At 48.1% G+C, this 18,468-nt stretch overlaps 1 protein-coding gene across 5 annotated transcripts; it reads left to right on the forward strand.

Moving 5' to 3' along the window:
• Positions 1 to 28: 28 nt before the first annotated feature.
• Positions 29 to 17,297, forward strand: TCEA2 (transcription elongation factor A2). 5 transcript variants are annotated; one of them, XM_037402373.1, is made up of 12 exons: positions 35 to 227; positions 1,305 to 1,397; positions 1,490 to 1,696; positions 2,852 to 2,914; positions 3,585 to 3,690; positions 5,151 to 5,241; positions 11,190 to 11,323; positions 12,817 to 12,873; positions 13,654 to 13,808; positions 14,144 to 14,290; positions 16,291 to 16,362; positions 16,980 to 17,297. In XM_037402373.1, exons 3-12 carry the CDS (start codon positions 1,628 to 1,630, stop codon positions 16,986 to 16,988), a joined length of 903 nt encoding a protein of 300 aa, XP_037258270.1. In that variant the 5' UTR covers positions 35 to 227; positions 1,305 to 1,397; positions 1,490 to 1,627; the 3' UTR covers positions 16,989 to 17,297. The 5 variants fall into 5 exon arrangements, with proteins under 5 accessions (XP_037258268.1, XP_037258269.1, XP_037258270.1 ...); XM_037402375.1 differs by having other exon boundaries at positions 1,490 to 1,661; XM_037402374.1 differs by lacking the exon at positions 1,305 to 1,397.
• Positions 17,298 to 18,468: the final 1,171 nt, after the last annotated feature.

Genomic DNA, 18,468 nt, shown 5'->3' on the forward strand with positions numbered 1-18,468 from the left:
GCCGGGAAGAGGGGGGCGGGCGGCCGGAGGACTACGAATCCCGTCGTGCCCCGCGCGCCGCCCGCCCTGACTGCGGTACCGGGGGCTGTGGTGGGCACCGGGCACCGCCGCCAGCCCCCGTCCAGCCCCCGGGACCGGCCGCCGCGGGGAGCGGCGCAATGGGCGGGGAGGAGGAGATCGTGCGCATCGCCAGGCGGCTGGACAAGATGGTGGCCAAGAAGAGCGCGGTGAGTGGCGGCGGCCGGGCCCCCGCAGCTCCGTGGGGGCGAGGGGGCCTCCCCTCTGCCCCGGTGTCTGCTCTGGCGGCCGGACCCTCCCTCTGTGCGGGGTCCCCGTCCCCGCTGCCGTGCGGTAGGCCCTCGCCGCTCCTCCCTCAGTGCCCGTTGGGAGGAGGCCTCCCCCATTTTGGGGGCCTCTCTCTGTGCGCCCCCCCCCTCCCCGTTATGGTGGTGGTGCAGCAGCAGCCCCGGCCGCCCATCAAGGTGGGGGCCCGTCCCCCAGACCTGGGTGCAGCGGGGTGGGCTCCCTCCCCGTTCCCCCTTGCCGTGGTTTGGGATTCACCCAGTCCCATCCCACCGCCCGTTGCTGGGGGGGGCAGCTCCATGTTCCGGCCTGTGGGGCCCCCTCCCTCCCCACGCTGTGTCCCCCCCTCAGGCCTCATGCCCCCCAGCCCCACAGTCAGCACCTTGGGGTTCCCCCTGTGCTGCCTGCTGGGGTGTTCTCCTCCAGCCCTCCTCCCCTGTCCTGTTGGGAGCTCTTGGGGAGGGGGATCCTTGCGCATCCCCCCCAGTACTGCCCTGGGACTGGGTTGTGCTCTTGGGGAAAACCCCAGTGCTTCTGTATTTGCCTCCTGCAGCTCCGTCCCATGCGAGCACCTTCTGCTCACTCTTCTGTGGCCTGTGGGGGGCTGCCCTAGCACGCCGGGGGGCTTGCAGGGCGTGCTGTAACTGGGCTGGGGGCAGCAGCAACTGTTTCTGTGCCTAATGGGATGTGTCAGCTGGTGCTCGTAGCAGCAAGCTGGGTGACGAGGGTTTGTGATGGAGGTAGGCTGTGTATCTGTGTTTGGGGTGGATGAGAGGGCTTTTGGGGCTGTGGGGGGGACCGCGGAGGGGAAGGGGTTAGGGGAACATGGTATTTGGGTGCTGGGATCCTGGGTTTGATTGTCACATGAACTTCTGGATGCTGGACTGGCTGTGCCACCCGTGGATGGCGGTGAAGGCTGGCGCTTGTGTAGCTGTTGTAACAACCCAGGAAAGTGTTTGGGCTAAACCGCAGCCTGTGATGTCTGTTCCCATTGATGGCAGGTTTTCAACGCCATTGTTGAAATAGGAAAGGAGCAACTTTGCAGAATTTGCTTCCAAGCTTCATTGAGAAAGAGGCAGCTTCTTAAATGAGCGGTATGCAATGTTTCCTCTCAGCTGGCATTTTATACGGTACTGAACTGTAGTGTGTTTATTGTTATCAGCTAATTTGCGAACTCTTCCTGCAGGATTGTTGCCTGGAGTACCAGTTTGTTGCTCTAGTTTTTGCATGGATCCTCACTGGCTGCCATTGTGCCAAGTGGCGCCATTTCTGATAACGGAGACAGGAATCACCCAGTCATTTTTTATGTTAAGGGCTGGATTTAATGGAGCCCGTTTGGCTGTTGGAGGAACGGAAAGGTGTGAAACTGCCTGAGTGGGAAGTCCCTCGTACGGTAACGTGTGGTTTGTGCTGGTGTGAGTTGCTTGTGCGCACACTGAAAGCTTTGACTCTGCTTTGATTTGGCTTTCTCAGCATCTGTTCTGTAGGGTGGCACTGGCAGCTGGATTGTTTCCTGCAATGAGTCGGAAACGGCCCTTCTGCATAGGGAGGACTGAGACTGAGGACAGGGTCTGGCAGTGCAGGCTGCTTCCCTTCTATACAGTCGTAGGCTTTGTAGGTCTTGTGCTGCAAATGGGCTTGGAGTGGTTGGTGTTTTAAATGAGCTGTTAAATGTGAACACTAGAAGGCCTTGTTTGATAGGAGGGGGATGGGAGGAAGGAGCCAGCTGAATGAAGACAGGCATACTCCAAGCTGTGATGTGCTGAAGGGAGACTAGTGCTTCTATCCCTGCCATTTCTCTGAGTGACTAGCAATTTTAGGTATTTACAGACTGCCTAGTGAAGATTTTTTTTTTTCTGGGTCTGTGTTCTGGGATGCAGAGCTGATGCAAGGAAACTTAAAGGAGTTTCAAATGAGCAGCTCTTCAGCATCACTGCTTGATTGCTTTGCTCCTGCTATGGGCTCGTCTCCTGAGCAGAGTGGGATATTAATATGGAAACTAGGAAACAGCTACGTTGTTTTTCATGCTGTAGAAAGAGGATACTTTGAGCTCTGGCCCTGGACGGTGATTCTGAGCTTTCGGTGGGGGACTGAGGTTCCTGCAGCTATGCTAAATTGTTCTTGTGAGCTAATATCATTGATCAGGGCTCCTAAAAGAGTGAGCTTGATAGTACGATTACTCCTGCAAGCCCAGGGGTGTGCTGAGGGGACAGCTGTGATTCAAGAGTATATTTTTCAGGTGTTAAAAATGTTAAGCTTGCCAGGTAAGGATAATAAACTAGTGCTGCAGTTGTACCATACACCAGCAAAGATCTGTAGCATTCCAGTTCTCTTCTGTTTTCCCCATTCCAATACCTCAAGTGCCTCTGAATCATAGGATCTACCGTCTGGCCAGAACAGCAATCCCAGTGGTAATCTTGCTGATGCTTTAGGGAAGGCTTGTTGGTGCTTTTCCCCTTTGAATTTAACTTTCTGAATTTATTCCCAAGCTTTTTTATTTCTTTACTAAAAGCTGGGGCACTCATTCTGTTTCTCTTTTCCTCTCCAGGATGGTGCAATGGATTTACTGAAAGAACTGAAGAGTATGCCTATGACTTTGGATTTACTGCAGGTGAGTTGCACAGTTAGGGTAAAAAGCTGAAGTCTGCATGTGGATGAGTTCAGAATATCTAAGTAAACTTAATAAATTAACCCTTACTACTTGCCCACTCAATGCATCGAAATAAATGTTAAGTCCAGAAAATAGTACTGAACCCGGGTTTGGAACTGGCAATTCAATAGTTCTGGGCTACCACAAAACTTTCTGCCTGCAACTTGTGCACAGCTCATGTGGCAGATGTGGGTAAATACTCAAATCCTTTCTTAGGCCTCAAAAAGAGGGAAGACCAGATTAAAGTAGCAAACACAAAGGGCAGTCACACGGGGAGGCGTTCTTTAAGTCTTTGTAATGGTGATATTCGGGACACTGGGGAGTTGTGAACAGAATTGCAATTCAGATTAAGATACATATCCTGGATTTTTTCACTTTAAGTTTGAATGTCACTTATAAGTGTGTAGAGAAGGTATTTGTGGGTGACTGAACGTCTAGCATCTGATCAGTTTGAGTAAGCTGGAGAGTGTCATCTTGCTCTTCCAAACTGTAAGGAGAAAATAATTCTGAAAGTCCTTAGTTACTTCATATCTTGGTCATTGCTTTGACTTCATCATGCTTCTTGCCAATTTCAGTTAGTAAAAAATGACGAATCTGTACTTGAATGATTCATTTGCATGTTCACTTCCAGTCCACCCGCATTGGGATGTCAGTAAATGCACTGAGAAAGCAGAGCACAGATGAAGAAGTGATATCACTTGCCAAATCCCTCATCAAATCTTGGAAAAAACTTCTAGGTAAGAAAAACAGCATGTGCCTGTCAGATTTGACTTGTGAAGGAGCTGGCTTCAGCAGGAGGCAGGGTTTCTAGGGAGAGCTTATCTATTGATCTGAATAGAATATTCTAGCTAATCAGCCTTTACAATTACACTCTGTCTTGGTTTCCTACCATGCATTCGCCTAGATTTAGCTCCATTTTAGCTAGCGCATCCTTGAAAGAGCATTGAAAGCTTCGGGACTATTCTTAACGCACACCTGTTCATATAATTAATGTCATTTGTAGAAAAAAATCTGTGCTCTGAACCCTCCGCCCCGCTTGTGTGCTGTGTGCTGTTAGTACAGCATACGCTGTCGACCTTATGCAGTGACTTGGAAAGAGAAATGCTTGAATGCATTTTGGGTGATGAGTTATAGAAGGACCTTAGTTTAACACCTTGTAGACAAATTCACCTGGACTGTTTCCTGCTGGGGAGGCTTTCGTGGTGATGGACGCTGACAAGCAGAAGCTTGTAGCTGTCTGAGAAGTCTTAATGCTGATACAGCACAGACAAATGTCAAAATTACAGATGGAGGGATTACAGATAAAATTTCAGTGGTTATCTTTGTGATAAAAGAACGAAGCATCTGCAGCGCTGAGATTGGGAAGGCAGCTCTGTGTCCTGCTAGCAAGACTGTGTGCCTCCCATTCTGTGCTAGTGGCAAAGTATCCCAATGTGAAAGTCAAACACTCCTTATGTTTTAAATAGATCTTTTGGGCAGTTGTGTGTAAAAAGACCGAGAGCCGTGTGGTGTTTGAGGCGAAGTGAAATGTGCAGGTGGCTCTAGCCTTCACCCGCAGGCTCCCGGTTGCTTGATAGGCAAAATGAGTGTTAGAAGCACTGTTTTCCTGTCCTGGCTGGAACTTCAGTCCGACGAGGGTTGATGTGTATTGACTAGGCTGAGACAGTTTACCTCTGGGTCAGGCTTGCTCTACAGTGGAATGGAAGTCCTCCCAAGGGTTGTGCTATTGGCTTTCAGCTTTCAGCAGCACTTGGGAAAGACTAGAAGTTGTACTCCCAGGAGGACTAGCCTGTGCTGGCCCTTCAGGTGGTGTTTTGCTGGAAAAGCTGCTTTTAGTGGTGCTTTAGAGAACTTGATCTAATCTGTACTCAGCAGCCAGGGTGTCCGTGAAAGAAACTTTTGTGATGAGGCATGTCTTGTGAGGAAGCTTATCTCCCAGGGAGGGAAGGTGATTGCTCTTTAGTTTGGTGAGGAAAGCTTTTGTTTGAATTAGTTTCTACTTAGAGGCAAGCAAAAGGTCTGTTGGAAAGCATAGAAGACTGTAAAGGCATTCTTTCTCCTCATTCTTTTTGGAGAATAATAACTTGCCTTAGACAAACACTGTGTTGTGTTAAGGCATTGATTATTTTATGCAGGGTTGTAGCATAAAGACCAGTTCTGAAGCCTTTAGCATCTGTTTCTTTTCTTTTGAATATAGATGCTTCTGAGGAGAAAAGTGAGGAGAAAAAGAAAAGCCTGTCCTTGCCAACATCTTCCTCAAAGGAGACTGGTAACTCAAGGGACCAAAGGTAATGCTTCCTTTCAACCAAAGTCGATACTGTTACAGAATTTGCATTTTTTTTAAGGCACCTTACATTAATTCTACGTGTCTGAGTTGTGAATTTTGTGCAGTCAAATTCTTGGTCAGAAACACCAGAAGTGCAGACCTCTTCACACGGATGATCTCTGGTGTTTTTAATACTGTAATACAGAAATACAATCTACAAAATACAGTGGCTTTACTAAGTTTATTTCATTCATGTCTTATTTCATGTTTTTCTACTCTTGGTTATGCGTTGGTTTTTCTATTAGTAAAACATTCCTCTTTTTTTGTGTTGCATTTTTAATATATTTTTGCTTATTTCTAACTTTGAATTCCTTAGAATGAAGATTATTTTTGGCCTTTGCAATATCAAGCGATGGATGGGATTGATTGATATATCACTATAGCAAAACTTCCATTCCTTTGTCCTTGACAAGTCCCAGCAGAAGTCCTCTTTTCAGTCTGGACTGATGTCCACCCGTCTGGCAGGTCTGCTGCATGCTTGCTCCTTGCCATGTCTTGAATGTGGCATCCAGTTTCCGCTGTCTGTGACTGAGCGACTGCGCTTGACAAGCCGTTGAGCAGAGGCAGTGATCAAAGGCGAGGGGGCAAATATGATTTAAAGCTTTGTTCCAGAGACAGAGACTTCTCTCAGATCCCAGGAGGGTGTGTGCTTCATAGGTTTGCCCCTTAAGTGATCTAGCCAACCTTCCAAGTTTGCCAGAAGATTTAGAGTATTAAGGCTATAGTCCTGCTGGTTTGCAGGCTCTCTTCTATGCTTGCAGCCTGTCCTTGGTCACTTTCTTGTCACTGTACCCTTTGCTGTACCTTTTCCTTTTTTGCTGAGATCTTTCAAGGCTTGACGCTTTGGTGTGAGCCTTTGCAGCTCTACACAGAGCTGCTGGTGGAGAAGGCTACTGATGCTGAGCTATGTAACTTTAACTGACTTGCATCTTTGTTATCGCATTTCCTAAAGTTTGTGAAAAAGGATTTTCTAAGTGTTGCAATGAAAGTACTAGAGAACTTCACAGCCAGAATTGAGTCTTGTAGTGACGCAGTGCAACACGGGAGCTAGGGCTGTCTGGATCTGTGTATGATACAACCCGTGGCAGTCTGGTGTGTCAGTGGTATGGGGGTAGAACCAGTAGGATGGAGTCTCTCAGCTGCTGTTTCCTTTTGTCCCATTGAGAGAAGAGGGTTAGAGAGGCCAAAGAGCAGTCAGTCATAGTGGAGAAGAGTTTGCTGTGTAAGCTGAGAGAGTTGGTCTGAGCAATATCGTCAGTCTTGTGATGCAAATATCTTCTCTTCATGATCCTTATACTCTAAAGTGCAGACTGGGCCTGCCTTCCCCAGAGTGTGGATGTAGGAAGGATCTGTTGTAGGGCTGATGAGGGTAGGAACTGAGCCAGTCATGGGTAAGAGCCTTTGTGCATGTCCTTACTGGTAAAGGGAGGCAGATTTCCCTCCAGGGTAAGAGCAGAAGCCTTTCTGGAAGTACTTGGCTCTTCCTGGGGGGGAAAGAAGGCGAGTGGTACTGACTTGGCTGGTACTGCTCAAGCCAGGAAGTAGTATATGCAGAAAGAAAAAGGGAAGCTTCTGATTGAACCTTTGGAAAATTGACCTTGTGTGGAATGCAGAGCCTGGGGGCAAGGAAGTGTGTGACATTCCCTGGGCACAGTGGCAATAGATACTTCATGAGCAAAAGGAGCTGGGCTTGCTAGGACATCTGGATTGAAGGCTGAGGCTTGTAGTAATTTCACTTGGAATAGGATCCTGGTTGTAGGTAGAGAGGCAAAAGTCCTCTGTCTCCTTGCTTTGTCAGACAGTTATGATGGGGTATGTGGAGTGGAGTTTTCTGGTTTGTGCTGCTAATGCTCACCTGTGCCTTGCTGTGCTGCAGATACTGCAAGGTGTTTTTCCTCCTTGATGCTTTCTACATGTATTCAGCCTCCATCTTCTGAATGGCAAAGCATCCCCTTGGCTGTGAAGGATAAACAGAAGCAAATGAATTAGTGTAGCACAGACCAGCAGAAGTGGCAAGCTCCTGGTTTTAGTCTGTTCAGCCAGGCTATCTTTACAGAGACAGGAATGCTTACTCTTCAGTGCTGCAAAATAAACTACTAATCTGCCTTGACACAAAACCCCCAATTTATTAGCAGTGAACGTCTTTGTTCTTTGAAGCACAGGCTGTGATGAAGGGAGCCTGACTAGCTGCTCAGTGTGTGATAGCTGGTTCAGATGAGGCTGCTCTCAAGACACCAAAGAGATCAGCTTGTATTCAGATATTTCAGCCACTTAGTCTGATAGATTTTGGCTGGGCCGCCTTTTTCTGTCAGGGAGAAGTACTTGATTAGCTCTTGGCCTGAGATTTGTGTTGCTTTCTGGAGCACACATGTAGAAATCCCTCTGTAGTGACTAGAGAGCTAGCACTGCAAGACCTGAAGGCTCCGAGCCAGCCAGCGTGGAGCTGGCACCTGTGAAGTTACATGCTGCATTACTTTAATCCAAAGCATATTCTGTTGTGCTGTAGTCTTTTAGACGATTAGCATAGTACATTCTAGTGGACTAATGTCTTTTTCTCTGTCTCTGGCAGCATGAGCTTTTGCTCTTCCAGGATTCTCTAAACTGCCTTTATTAGGTGGTTTTAGATCTGTGGCCTGAATTCAGCTCTTCTGTGGGATTTTCTTCCTGCAGCCTTGAGTTCTGCTTGCAGTCCCTGGCTCTTGCTTTGCCACCATTTTGTTCCAGCATAGCCTTTCTTATGTATAAACTTTTGTTGCCTGGATAGATTTACAAGCGCTTTCTCCTGTTTAAGAGGAACAGGATTTCCTTAAATCAGTCTTCTAGGTGTGTTTGAGCTGTTTCCCAACTATTCTAATTAAAAGCTAACTTTAAAGCTTAATAAATAACTGTCCGTATGGTCCTTGGCATGGCTGAGAAGTCTGTTTCATCTAATTCCTGAGTGATCAGTTGTCATCTCAGGGCAGGTGTGACATGTATGTGGATGTAGGTGAGTATGTCTTTACTCATTAGCTAACGGAAGTGGATTAACCATGCATCTTGCCTAGCTTTCTTTCCATGTCCAGGGAATAGACATCTAAATGTTTAAGTCAATGAAATTTGCAGATTGAACCTTCCTGAAAAATTAAGTATTACCTGTGCAAATACTAGTTTAAAGACCTAGCTTTTAAGTATTGAATGCGGTGAAGGTCGCTGTTGGGCGTTCACATGCATTGTTTTGCTCTGGGAGACTTTAGTGTCACTGTTACTTGCAAAATGAGACAGAAATTAAAGCTAGAAGAGCTGTCAGGAAAGCTTCTCCTGCTGCCCCTTCCCAGGACAGCACAACCTCTGCCCAAGCTGTCCCTGACAGGCTTTTGTTGAAGCTGCTCTTCGACAACCCTGAAAAAACCTCAGGGTAAGACATTTTCACAGCTGCCCTTGGCCGTATCTTCTAATTCATGACTCACCTTTACAATCTGAAACTTGCTCTCAATCAAAACCTGTCTTGGTAAGGCCATTTCTTCATGCTTTTGTCTTTAGCAAGTATGGAGGATTTTTTTCCACTGTCTTCCTTCGTAACAAGTTTCCAGTATTTCGGGACTTTTCTCCTCTAAGTCTTCTCTGCTGCAAACCATTCCAATTCCTTCTTTCCTTTTATTGCAGGTATGTTTTCTAGGCTTCTTGTCTTTGTCATTCGGGAAGTCTCATTTTTCCAAACAGTTTTATGCAATATGATCGGCTGTGACTTTTAGATGAGTTATTCCTGAGTTGTGTATGCTTTGCTATATACCCCCCATGTGTGCTGCCTATGATCTGCACATAGCTGCTTAAGCACAAAAGTACCTGATGGTGATTTATGTGTCCCAGCTAAGAGAAGACCATCATCTATTTGATTATTTAAAAGCTAATTATTTTCTTTTTTTTAATATATGCAGTGTAAATCCTATTGAATGTTTTGAGCTGTTAGGACACAAATCTGTTCCTTAACAGCCTCTTGCAGTGCTGACCAGTAAAACTAGCTAGTAAAAAGTGTTTTTATTCAGCTACTGGTTAAAACACAGTAAGCTCGCAATATAATCTCCCCCATAGAGTGCATCTATTTCGTCTGAGCAAGAAATTAATCTTCTGCTGTGGTTTGACCTGAACAATTTGCTGAAGGTGCACTGGTGGATGCTTCTTAAAGGGGCCTGGCGAGGTTTTTGAACTGCAGAAATCCAGTAGCCCTAATGATGATCTGCAAGCCAGACTGGATTTGAACTTAGCAGCAGCAGGGTCTCCCAGGGTAAGTCCCTGAAGTTGTCTGGCTCAGTTTGTGCAGCAGCAAACTCAGAACGTTTCTAGCTTAGCACTGTTTTTCTGTGGGCTGACTAATCCCTTCCAGGACAGTGTGGTGGAAGTGCCTGGTCATAACAGATTTGGTTTTGGTGGCAAAGAACTGGCAGTAGTGACCCAGTTTAACAGCGATTGTCAAGCCACTTGGATCTTCAAGATGTTGCCAGGATGGTATCTGTGAAATACCAGCATTTCTCTTCTGGTTTTTTTTTCCCTTTGTGTCCCATTGCGTTAATGCTACCAGGCATTGGCCATAAATACAGTGTGTTTTATGGCCCAAACACCAAAGTCAGAGCAGTCTCAGCTGAAAATTGCTGTTTTGCTGTCTAGATTTAAGGCAGGCGGAAAGCTCTATAAAATCATCTGGGAATCATAATAGCCCAAATCTTTTACTAACAATATTTCAGGGCTAACTAACTCTGTGCACAGATGTTAGGCTTTACAGGCAAGACATTTCAGCACTGTGGGTGTACACCCAGCTGAAGTGCTCAGTGAAGTTACTTCTGTGGCATGCAAACCTCTGTGGTGTGCGCAAGCCCAGCCTGTGTGGTGATTCAGCCTGCCCACATCATGTGGCGCTTGTGCAGGCAGGTCTGGGCAGCGATTCTGTGCCTTCCCTCTCTGCAGCTGGCTCCCCTGGTGGGTGACCTGACTGAGTCAGCCACAGCAGGCAGGTGTTTGCATTCCCTTGGCTGTGCCCATGATTGCTTGCAGGTGGAAACGAAGTTATTTTTGTGAGTGAAGCGGTATTTATTAGTCCTGTGCTAACCTGGCACCTGTGCAAGCCATGTGTGATTGTGTAGGGGTGCTTCTCTGAGATGAGTAATCAGAGTGTCTTGTCCAGATTACAGGAAAAAGGAAGATCCTCTTATGTGTCATGCTTTGGTTTTTTAATATCAGAGCTGAAGGAGACGTTTTCTTTCTTTTCCTTAGCACGGCAGCTCCTTCTTCTGGAGGGTCTAGTGTGGGCTTCTCTGATTTCTGCCCCAGAAGGCAGCATGCTGCACTCCTTATCGGATACAGAAAGCTAGAGTGGGGTTTTTTGCTTAGCTGTTCTTTCCTACTACTGATATCTTGGCAGTAGAGGATGAGAGATGAGGAACCAGCTGAGAGTAACTTTAGTGGTGGCTTCTGCTCCCTTTCTGCCAAGAGCGGTTATGGACTTGGTGTCTTGTGAAGTGAGAGAGGAATGAAGCACCATGCATCTGTGCACTATGCTACAGACCAAGAGTGCTGATGGTCTCAGGAAGTCCTGAGTGTATTTGAGTTACCAGTGGTGTCCAATGGCTTTGTAATATTGTCGCTTGATGGCCAGCGGTGCAGCAGTTGCGATATGTGTTAATAACAGAAGTTGGTTGGCATGCCTGCTACACGGATGAAACTCCATTTACAGCCAGCAGAGTCCACAGGAGAGAGCGTATCTGGGCTGGTGTTAGTTGCTGTATTGCGCTGTACGCTGACATGGGGCCAAGTGCCTTTGCACTGTTTTCCTCTGACTGGTTTTGTATTGTGATTAACAGGATGCTTGGCCACATACCTGCTGATCCCCTCTCAGTGACCTGAACTGAGACATTCTGACAGGTGAAGTTTCTCTTTTAGCTCCAACAAAAGGCAGGAGGCTCCGAAGACTCCAACCACCCCCAAAATCACCACCTTCCCTCCGGCACCCATCACCTGCGATGCTGTCCGCAACAAATGCAGAGAAATGCTGACAACAGCTCTACAGGCTGATGGTAAGTGCTGGGGGAAGCCCTGCATTGCCTGAAGTGCTTCACAGCTCCTGGTGTGTTCTGACAGAGACCTGTGAGTGTGGGTCAGCACCGACTCCTCTTGATAAGCTCTTCTGGAGCAGCCTTGTCAAAGGATTACTGCCATCAGCTCAGCCTGGCCACTGGTCACCCCTTTGACAACCTGGCTGGCATTGCAGCATTTTTAGACACTTGTACACGGACCTGGCTTGAACCAGAGGCACAGCAATGTGTCAGATGATGGCTGTTAAGAACACAGGGTTGGTTATGTGGGGTCTTCTGCTCTGCAGCCTGGGGTGGTCTGGCCAGAAGTTTAACCTTCAGGTGTGCAGATATTTGCTTCCCTTTCTAGTGCTCAGACTTGTCTGATTGCTGTAAAGTGAAGCTGTCATCTCTGCTTACCCTGGGGGTGCAAAATGAAGCTGTAACTCAGTACGTGGAATGCGTCAGTAATGGTGCTTATGCCAGTCACCATCTGCTCTTGGCCTCCCCTGCCTTTGCGGACTGGAGCCTTTTAAATACTGTGGTCCCCTGTGGGTCTGGGGTGGAATACGTCTCTCTTGCTCTCAGACTGAGCCATCTAAAATGAGAGGCGACTGCAGGTGCTCAGCGTCTCTTGAAATCAGATTTTAAACACCTCAAGCTAAACACATACTTGTGTCCAAATTGCAGGTCCTTTTGGAAAACTGGGGTCTAAGCGCTGCAGTTTTATTACCTTGGAGCCAAGGAATGTAGATGGCAGTTGGAGAAGTTCACAGTGTCTTTATTTCTAGCCTTCCTGTGTGTGCGTGTGCCTGTGTTTATATATATATGTATATATGCTGCATTAAATACTTTGTGTAACTATTCAAAAAACTCTTTCCATATGAAGTCTGGGAAGGAGTCCCCTTGAGTCTTCTGCTAAGGTCAGCCCTGTTCTGCCCCATCTTCCCTGCTTCATGACGTTGGTTATCATACCCAATGTCCAAACTCATAGTGGTTATTGCACTCTATACGATGCTGTGTAGTTGGTGTGTGAAAGAGGGGAGTGGCAGAGTCCTGAGGGGAGAAGAAAAATGAAGGTGTGATTTCAATGCTGCATGCTTTTGGGCCCTGCTGGACAGTTGATCTGAGTAGAGCTAGTTCTCTTGAAACCAGCATCGGATGAGACTCAATTCTTGCCTATGTATGTTTGATTTCAACTAAACAAAAATATATTGAAAAACTGTGCTGGGGCCAAGGTTCGTGTTAGCTTTGTCTAGTACGGTCCGTCTGCTAGAGAGGCAGAAGGGACAGACTGGTTTGATTGGTCCATTTTCATCACTGCCCTTTTCAAAAGGGTCAGAGGGTAGCTAGAGTAAAGGCCAAGATACCATTTGATGGAAAGGGCACATAAATCAAAGTAGCAAACCATCTAGATTTATATCTCAGAAATACTGAGCCTGGGGACCCCTTGCCTTGTTGGAAGTCATTGACCCCACGTTTCTCTTGCCTTACAGATGACTATATTGCCATCGGTGCTGACTGTGAGCACATAGCAGCCCAGATTGAAGAATATATCCTTACTGTAGAGGGCTTCCTGGAGGGCCTGCATGCCTCCAGACCATGAAATTAATATGCTCGGAGGAAAAATGGGATGGTCTTTCTTTGCATAAATATTCTGCTGCAGCTCTGCTTGTCAGGGTTCTGTGTCTGGTTCGAGCTTGGCTTGGCTGAGTTCTGGGTCACTCAGGAGCGACCAGTGTGGTACTGGGGAGCTCAGGGCAGACCTTTTGCTACTGTGATGGACACAGTTATTTCCTTCCTGTTTGCACCATAATGCACTGTAATTCACAGTTTGTCCCCATCAACATGCTGTTTCCTGCTCTTCTCAGCCCTGCTTCCAAATGCACACAACTCCGTGTTGCAGAGACTGCCGATAGAGACAAAAGCAGTGGGAAGGATGGAGCAATGAGGATCAAGTTGCATATTGTTTTGAGATAAGGCAGGAGTTTGCTTGGTTTGGGGGCTGCGGGTAGGAGGTGCAGCTGGGCTATCTTAGTGGAGGGTTTTGTGACTACCTTGCCGAGAGAAGGAGCAGGTTGAAGAACTTGAGTGTAATTGAAAATAAAGATTATTTTCAGCCCAGTGAAAGAGCCAGAACTGAAAGCCCCTGGACTCTGGGATTGTGTAAGCCTGCTCTCAAATCCAGCATTAACCTCCCAGAGCAGGCGCTGCTGTTGATTGCCAGCACCCTCATGTCCTGGCAGCGGGTAACACTCCCTGCTATTCACAAGTGGTGTAGAAAGTGCTTGAAGGCCTCAGGGTTGATTGTAGACTCCTTGACTGCCGTGTACGCATATACCAAGATGTCAAGAACACCGACATGAAATACAAAAATCGAGTGAGAAGCCGCATCTCTAATCTGAAGGACTCCAAAAATCCTGAGCTGAAGAAGAATGTGCTGTGTGGGGCAATTACCCCTGAGCAGATCGCCGTGATGACCTCGGAGGTGAGGAAGCCTGAGGTTTGCTGCTTACAGGGGATGTGCCCTTTGGTTTAGCTTAAGCAAAGGGCTGGTCAGCTGCTGGAGTTGCAGATTTCACAGCAGCTGCTACCAGAGCATGTGGGGAGCAAGGTAGCAATGGGCTTTGCAGTGTGGGCAGTAGTCTGTTGGACCTGCAGATCATCGTGGGGGCCTAGGTATGAAGCGGAAACCGGGAATGAAAGGCTTTCTGTCTGAACACCCATCTGTTAGGCCACCCTGTCCTGTTGACTTTCTGCTGAAGTGGGTGTGGTGGTAGAGTTGGACAGATGTGATTTTACTGCTTTTTTTTTTTTGGAAAGGAAATGGCCAGTAATGAGCTGAAAGAGATCAGGAAAGCCATGACAAAAGAAGCGATCCGGGAGCATCAGATGGCCAAGACAGGAGGGACGCAGACTGACCTCTTCACCTGTGGGAAATGCAAGAAGAAGAACTGCACCTACACCCAGGTTAGTCTTCCTGCTCCTGCAGCCTCCACACCGTTGACCTCTGCACAGGACATGATCAGTCATGGTCGCGAGCTCTTACTGTTCAGTGACAGGCCCTGCAGCATGGCACAAATTTTGCCACTGGTGGAGAGACCTTTTCTGTGCGCTTGGGGCTCTCTGCTTTTGCACAATCATTTTTGCACATGTTTCCTTGGAGCTTGTGTAACTTCTTTTGGCTCATTTGTACAAGAGTAGGGGTTGTGCAGCACCAAGGAAGCTTTTAAAAGTACAGCAGTGCTGTTTGCTGTGCAGCTCAGGAGAGCTGCACATTGAAAGCAGGTGCTGGGAACGTGGGGATTTGGACGAGAAAGGAATGGGTAGTGTAGAGGAAAGGGACTGCAGAAACTGAGGCAGGCATGTTGATGGTATTAAAAGTACAAATTAAGAATGATAAGCTGTGGCTGGACGAATCCCAGCTTATTTAAAATCCAATAGCATGAAGCAGGTGAAATGTAAAGAATAAATGAAGCAGTGACGTGAGCAAGCAGAAGGGATTTTTCTTCTCAATGGACAGCTGCTGGAAGCCTTGTGCATTACCAGTGCTTTCTAGTTCCCGTGTTCGTGCCAGGCATCTGGAGATAAATGTGCCTTTGCTGTGAGTCAGTGTTTTAGAATGTGCAGATACCCAAAAATGCACCAGCAACCACGCGATTGCTACTGAGTGGGTGCGCACAAACTGCGTGTGCAAGTGCAGAGTGAAACTCCTTTGTCTTCTTGGACCTGACATGCAAACGCAGATGAGAGGGAGCGCCAGGCAGCTGACCAGGGATTTTCCTTTGGCTCAGCAGCAGCCTTGCATTGCGCAGGCTGGCTCAGGCGAACAGCCTCGCTCTGCGAGTGCGTCCCAGTAAGTCAGCTGGAAGCACTACCTGGGCTGTCTCACTTGCCTCAGCAGCACATGCGGCTCTGTCTCCACCTGTAGCGGACTGTTGTCCGACTGCCTGGAATTGGGGCAGGTGATGACAGTGTCTTCTAAAAAGAAATATCAGAAGGTTTTTCTGTATTTTTATTAGTTTTCCAGTGAAATCACTATTTGGTGACTGAGATGTTGTAAGTTCCAAGTAGATGAATTGGCATTTATGAAAGTGTTGGAAGCCAGGCAGTAACATCGGGTGAGAATTACAGAATTTAGCTATCCAGCATACTTGCAAAACGTGCTTAATTTGCATCATGCAAATACTGTGACTCTTGCATATTGGGTGATTACACATGTAGATCACCATAATTACACCTCGACATAGTTCTGCTGTCTGTCTTGTGCAGGGAGCGCCAGTATTTTCAGGGTAGATCTGCCTTGTGGTATTCAAATGCCATGAAAATGTGATTTTTTTAGCAAAGTATGTGTTTCTGGCAAGAGCCGGTCAGAAACAGCAGTCACATCTGGGTTAAATATCAGAGTTCCTTAATGGCTTAAATACAAACCAGACTGGAAATGTGCAGAACCTGGTAACCCAAAGCATGTTCCTGTGAGGCCAGGACATAGGACTGGTCTGGGAGCGGGAATGGCTTGAGTGCTTTTTCTATGTGTTGCTGTGGAGCATGTGCTTGATGGGCTGAGAGTTTTGTCGTTTCGCTGCTGGCTGCATCACTTGCTGGGGGACAGTACAGGGAGGGCACCGGCTGTGGATATGTCCACCTCCGGTGCCACCTGCAAGGAATGGGCAGCAGAACAGATGAGGGAAATCTGCTGCCCCAAAATATGTCACTCCAGGTAGTGCCAGGCTCAAGAGGGGTCATGAGATGTGTGCCGAGGTCTCTATCTGCGTGTAGAACAATTACCAGACTCATTTCACAGGGAAGGTCCTTTTGCCCTCCCAAGCCTCGGTCTTTCATTGATTTCTGACAGTGTGAACCCAGCATGAATCCCTGGTGGCCAGAGGGACAGGGAGCCCCCTGTGACTCCCGCCATGGGGCCATGTGTGATGCTCAGCTCTCACTTCCCTCATCATGTCGTCCCCCAGGTGCAGACCCGCAGCTCCGATGAACCCATGACCACCTTCGTCGTGTGCAACGAGTGTGGGAATCGCTGGAAGGTAGCACACCAAGGATATTACTGGCACTGAGGGGTGTTAGGGTAGCTGCACCCACGATGCTGCAGACGCTTAGCTGCTGCCCTCAGAGGTGCTTGCCAAACGCTGACTGGCTCTAGCAAGTGATCTTTCCTCCCCGCACAGAGGCAAGAGCTCCTGGGTTCATCCCATCTCTGCAGACCAGCTGGGGTCAAGTCTCACTTTTGTATTCCCTGCCTCCTTCCTCACATCCCCTCTTCTGCCATGACCAGCTTCACAGTGCTTTCCATGCTCCCTCTGCCCCCTGAGAGATGGTGGTGATGACATTCAGGATTTTAAAACTGCTCTTTGACACTGCGCACAGAGCTTGGGGATGAGCAGAAATCTCCCAGTCAATGGCGAGCAGAAATGGTGCCGCTACCAAGAGCCAAAGAGCCACGACTGAGAGATTCGAATGGGGAGCTGTTTGGCCCCTGCTCCAGGGGCTGAGCCCTGCCTCTGCAGGATCCCCAAGCCCTTGCCAGCTTCAGAAACAAGACCATCACCTGGATCCTTATCTTCTAGGCAGCACACGCATGACCCGCAACTCCCCTTGGCAGTGCGGTTTTTCTAATCGGGGTTTAAACTCCCTTCTCTTGCAGTTCTGCTGATATGTGCCATGGCCCGAGAGCAGCAGCCAAACGCAGATCAGAGCGCAACCTCCATACGCCAGCTCCCACGGCAATTGTGTATTGTGTCCCAAGTGAGTTTGCATTGTCACGCGCTGAGAGAGCAGCTGCGGGGAGGCCTGCCTCTCTGCTTGGGCCTCAGTGGAGAGCCACAGCTTTGGGCTGACAGGTTGGCAGGAGAGCTCACTTAAACACACTTAGTTGTTATTTTCTCATCTAAGCAAGTACGGTCACTTTTTTTCTTCAAAACTAATATTAAACATTTTTGTCAGTTTCTGACTTTTATTTCAACTGTGTGTGCGCAGCACTTTGCTTTTTGCGGTGTGGAACTGCATGGGAGCTTGGCAGACGGTCGGTGGCCAGATGGATGAGGACTGAATGTGCCTGGACCACCGGAAAGGGAGAAGCTGCTTGTAGGTACACCTCAGTGCACGCAGGCTTGTTCCTAGTCAACCTGTGAAATCTTAAGATGCTGGGCCAAGTCCTGGGGTGGCTGGGTGGGCAGTAGTAGTCTTCCTCACCTGGCTGAGGAGATATGTTGGTAGAACACAGCTTTGGGGCCATAGCTTTCCACCCTGGCAGCATTTGTTTGGCTTGGCAGTGATGCATACCTTGTCATCTCAGGCCTTGAAATGCCAACAGCATAGGCTGCTGCAAAGGTGAGAATGCGCTGCCCAGGCTGTAACAGACGAAGCAGGGGACAACAGGCACAACAAAACGCCAAAACCTCACGCTGTTGATCTCGGGGAGCAGAACAGGGAGAAAGGTGTGCTAGGCCCAGGTGAGGTTAGCATTTCGTAGCACTCCATCCCTCCATGGAAGGAGACCCTTGTAGCCAAGAGCTCCCTCGGCTTGCGGCTGGCTGGGAGCCGGGAAGGTCAGGGCAGTCTCCGAGAGGGTCTGGTGGCCTGTTGCTATTCCTGCTGCCTTGCAGAAGGCTGCTCCCCTTGGAACAGCTGGGAGCAGTTAATCTTGATACAGCGACAAGCCATCAATAAGAGAGGTGGAGGGAATCCACTAGCCAGCGGCAGTGTTAAAAGGGAGTCCCAGGCACTTTCCTGCTTGTGTGTGCTCTGCTTTTAGCTTGATGGCTGAAAGGCAGCCTGAATTTTCAGTGACTTGCTGGAGAGGCTCAGGAGGAGTGGAAATGCTGCAAATACAGGAAATTTTCCAGAGGCTTGGACCTGGAGGTGGCAGGGGTTACAGATATTGGTGGGAGATGTTAGCACTTGGCTCTAGAAACGGTTGAGGTTTGAAGTGAGCTCGGAGCTGGTGCTTGGAATGGGTGAGATAAAGGAAGGAGCAAGTAGCAAAGAGGTGAGATGACGGAACAAGTAGCAAAGCAAGCCTCAGGTGCAAATAGGACCTTATGAAAGGGACCTGCAGGATCAGGCTTTTTCTGGGAGGTGACTAGAACCTGGTGGGGAAATTCTGTCTGTCCTCACAACAGTTTTTTAGCCTG

This window comes from Falco rusticolus, chromosome 10 (genome assembly GCF_015220075.1).
Source record: "Falco rusticolus isolate bFalRus1 chromosome 10, bFalRus1.pri, whole genome shotgun sequence".
NCBI classification, from domain to species: domain Eukaryota; kingdom Metazoa; phylum Chordata; class Aves; order Falconiformes; family Falconidae; genus Falco; species Falco rusticolus.